Source organism: Helianthus annuus, chromosome 7, assembly GCF_002127325.2.
Source record: "Helianthus annuus cultivar XRQ/B chromosome 7, HanXRQr2.0-SUNRISE, whole genome shotgun sequence".
Classification (NCBI taxonomy): Eukaryota; Viridiplantae; Streptophyta; class Magnoliopsida; order Asterales; family Asteraceae; genus Helianthus; species Helianthus annuus.
In genome coordinates, this window is record NC_035439.2 from 98,403,669 (window position 1) to 98,407,917 (window position 4,249).

At 40.3% G+C, this 4,249-nt stretch overlaps 1 protein-coding gene across 1 annotated transcript; it reads left to right on the plus strand.

The window, feature by feature from the left end:
- Positions 1-268: 268 nt before the first annotated feature.
- LOC110868199 (disease resistance protein RGA2) lies at positions 269-3,181 on the plus strand. The gene has a single exon (XM_022117301.2). The coding sequence runs from the start codon at positions 269-271 to the stop codon at positions 3,179-3,181; it is 2,913 nt and encodes a 970-aa protein (XP_021972993.1).
- The last annotated feature ends 1,068 nt before the right edge of the window (positions 3,182-4,249 follow it).

Genomic DNA, 4,249 nt, shown 5'->3' on the forward strand with positions numbered 1-4,249 from the left:
AAACCACATGGACTATCCGGGCAATTTACTCTAAAAATTATATTTTTTAAATAATGATTCCATATGATTATACTTTCTAGGCACCGTCGTCCTACCGATACAACCGGTAGCCAGTTTCCAAACCCCATAACTTAGTAGTATCCATCCACCAGCTGGAACCAAATAATTTCCACTTCCGTCATCCACCTTCCAACTCCAACTCCAGCTCCAGTTCCAGTTCAAGTCAACAACAACATTCACAACCCCAGATTCATCCTCCTGGATCACCATGGGAGATCCAATAGTATCCTCCGTAATCAACCTCGTAATGAAACAATCCACATCACTCGCCACACAAGACTTCGCTGTCCTATGGGGCCTCAAATCAGATCTCCGCTCTTTACGCACCATTTTCACCCAGATCCAATCCGTCCTACCCGACGCCGAAATCAAGCAGCGAAACAACATAGACCTACAAAACTGGCTACGAAAACTTCGATCTGCCTCCTTCCAAGTCGAAAACGTTCTAGAAGAAGTTTCCACAGAAGCCTTATTACGAAGACTCCATGTCGAACGAGGTATTAAGAACAATGTAAGTACGTTTTTCGCTGCCAGTAATCCGCTTAAGTTCCGTGTTAGAATTGTTCAAAGAGTTAGGGAGATTAAAGAGCTGTTGGATCAGATTGCCGCTGAGCGGATTAGTTTTGGGTTAGAGGAACGTGTTTTCAGCTGTGAAGTTGATAGTGAGATCGAAACTAGATCGGTTAAGGCGACCGCGACCGCCCGTTGTTGTTCGGAGATCCTAGGAAGAGATTGTGTTAAGGAAATGTTTGTTGAACAAATTTGTAATGATAAGTTGGATGATGAGTTTGTTGTTGTTAATGTGTATGTTGTATATGGTTTAGGAGGTGTAGGTAAGACTACACTAGCTCAAATGATTTGTAACGATTCGAGGGTGGATAAGTATTTTGATTTGAAAATCTGGTTACATGTAAGTAATCGTTTTTGTACGGTAAGGCTGCTTAGGGAGATTTTGAATTCGTTAGACAGTGGTTCGTGTGATCTAGCGCAGGTGGAAGTGGATGCGTTGCGAGAGTTGGTTCGGGAGAGATTGGGAAGGAGGCGATTTTTTATGGTTTTGGATGGTGTTGAGAATGGGGGTATGAGTGAGTGGGGTGGGTTTATGGAGGTTTTGAAGTGTGGATGGAGAGGGAGTACGGTTGTGGTAACGACTCGGAGCATTGAGGTTGCGGATGTGATGGCTACGTGTCCTGCGTTTGTGCATTCGTTGAGTAGGTTATCGGAAAGTGATTGTTGGTTGTTGTTTAATCGTTATGCGTTTGATGTCCAAAAGGATGTAGATGGGAGTCATGGGATGGAGTTTGAGACGATTGGTAAAGCGATCGTGAAGAAATGCGAGGGTTTGCCGTTAGCAGTGAAGGTCATCGGAAGCTTAATGTGCCACAAAAGTAGCGTAAGCGAGTGGTTATCCGTGCTGCAAAGTGAAGTTTGGGATTTGACTAGCGAAGGAAGTAATATCTTGCCGTCTTTAAAGTTAAGCTACGACAACTTGCCCGCACACATGCGACAGTGTTTTGCGCTATGTTCGATATTTCCAAAAGGCTATGAAATGGATAAACAGTTGTTGGTAGAGCTTTGGGTGGCGTACGGCTTTGTTCCGTCACGGGGAGATGCCGACTTGTACGATTTAGGTGAAGAGATTTTCAATTCTTTGGTTTGGAGGTCCTTCTTGCAAGACGTTAAAGAGTGCATATTCGACGGTTTAACCACATGTAAAATGCATGATGAGATGCACGCCCTTGCACGGTCCGTTATGAAATACGAATGTTCGAGTATAATGTCGGGTGAAATTCTAAAATTCCCGGAAGAGGTTCTTCATTTGTCTTCTAACGACATATTATATTTCTCAAACGAGGTGATGGCGAAAGCAAAATCTTTACGATCGTTAATTACTTTAGGAGGGTTTTCGAAAATCGCCACCCCGGATCACATATTCGAGCAGAGATATCTCCGAGTATTGCATTTAGGATCAAGTTCCGACATGATAACCGATCTACCAGAATCAGTCGGAAACCTGAAGTTTCTTAGGTATCTTAACGTCTCACGCTCGAAAATAGTCGCATTACCTAACTCCATCGTGCAGCTCCAAAATCTACAAACGTTAAAACTCTCTTTTTGCGAAAATCTCTGCGAGTTACCCGAAGGCATAAGGTACCTAAGAAATCTTCGACACTTGAACATACACGGGTGTTCGTCTCTCGATCATATGCCACTTGGCATGGGACAGTTACGCCACCTACGCAGACTCAGCACGTTTCTTGTGGGCCAGGGGCAGGGGGTCCAGATAAGCGAGCTGCAAGAGTTAAATCTATTAGGCGGAGAGTTTAGCATAAAGGGACTTCAAAATGTAAACAATTCGTCTCAAGCGGAGAGCGCTAATCTGAAACAGAAACAGAACATAAACTGTTTAACTCTATCGTGGGACTGGAAGAACAAAAACAACGAAAACGAGTTACAAGAAAACAACTCGGAAGAGGTTTTAGAGGCGCTTCAACCGCACAAGAATTTAAAGGCGCTAACAATATCTGATTATCAAGGGTCACGTCTCCCAAATTGGATCGCGGGTTTGGTCAATCTCGTCAGTATCACTTTTCAAAGTTGCAAAAGGTGTGAAAATTTGCATTCTCTCGGGAAACTACCGTTGCTTAAGGTTCTTGAACTGAAAGGAATGGATAGTCTTAAACATCTAGACGACGACCTATACCCGTGTTTGGAGAAACTCGTCATTAACGATTGCCCGAATCTGATTAAGCTACCTTATTTTCCGAAACTGAAGTCGTTATGCATCGTCCAAGGTAACGAGAAGCTTTTTAGATCAGTGAGGAAGCTTACTAGTATTAGCTTCTTGGAAATCAGGGGTTTTAAGGAGATGAAGTGTCTTCCTGATGACGCGATTAGCAATCTAACGGCGTTGGAGGAATTGCGTATCTGGGGTTGCCCGAATCTGAGGTGGCTACCGGACGGGATACAGAAGCTTGAAGCGCTAAAATCTCTGGTTATTGGGGATTGTGAGTTGGTGAAGGCAAGTTGTGAGAAAGAGGTAGGTGTGGATTGGTGTAACATTGCTCATATTGCTTATATTAAGATTGATGATGAAGTGATGCAGTGTTTGGGCACCTGATTGATGCAGTAAACAGTAGTTTTCTGAATTTAGGTACTTCCCTTAATTATCTTTTTGAAACCAAAGTGCATTATATATTTAGCTAGGACACTTGATTTTAACTTTCAAAGTCATACTTGTAGTCTTGTTGTAGAAGTCCATAAGTGATAAGTTTCAAGTTTTTATCATCTAATTCATTTTGTAATCTAATAATAACCTTGGCTCTTATTTAATTGATTCAGATTCCTATTTTCTTGGTTTCTAATTTTATTATGTTTGTATGTATTTGATTTTATTTATTGTTTCAAAAAAGTTAATCAAACTTTTTGTTCTTTTTAATTATAAAAGCACTCAAGTTTCAAAAAAGTTATAACAAATCATGATGCTTACTATTTAGTATTTTGCGACTTATATTTTCACTTGTATGTGTTACTCCATTAACAAAATAGTAACAAGGTTTATAAATCAACGAACGCGGCCCTGTTCATGTTCGTTCATTTTCTGAATTTAGACGCCTACGTGACGGATCATCCTCCCTTGGAGGACCATCACCATACCCTCTAGTCTAAGTGGTTTATTTAATTTTGAGTGAGAAATCTTAGGGGTGTGAATGTGCCAAGTCACTCATGAGCTACTCGAAATTAACTTGCTAAAAGTTTGAATCAAGCCAAGCTAAAATAAGCTCAAGTAAAAAATTAAGTTTATTTAGTAACTGAGTTCGAGTAGGCTTTTCAGCTCGAGCAAAAAAAAAAGCTAGTTTAATATATGAGCGTAAGTTTTACTTATCGAGCTTGAGGCTCACGAACCTGCTATTTTTTATATATTTTGACTAAGAGTTAATTACATGGATAGTCCCTGTGGTTTATATGAAGTAACAAGATCAGGTACTAATAGTTTAAAATCACATTCTGGGGTATCAACTTTCAATTTTGTAATAACCTAGAGTATTAAGACTAACCAATGTTAGTTTTTTTGCTAGGTTCATGGCAGTTAAGTCATTTTACATCTAATGGACTAATTATGCAACTATATGGTTGATGAGGGACTGTTTTGTAAAAAAATAACATTTAAAAACTTTCTTTATCTCTC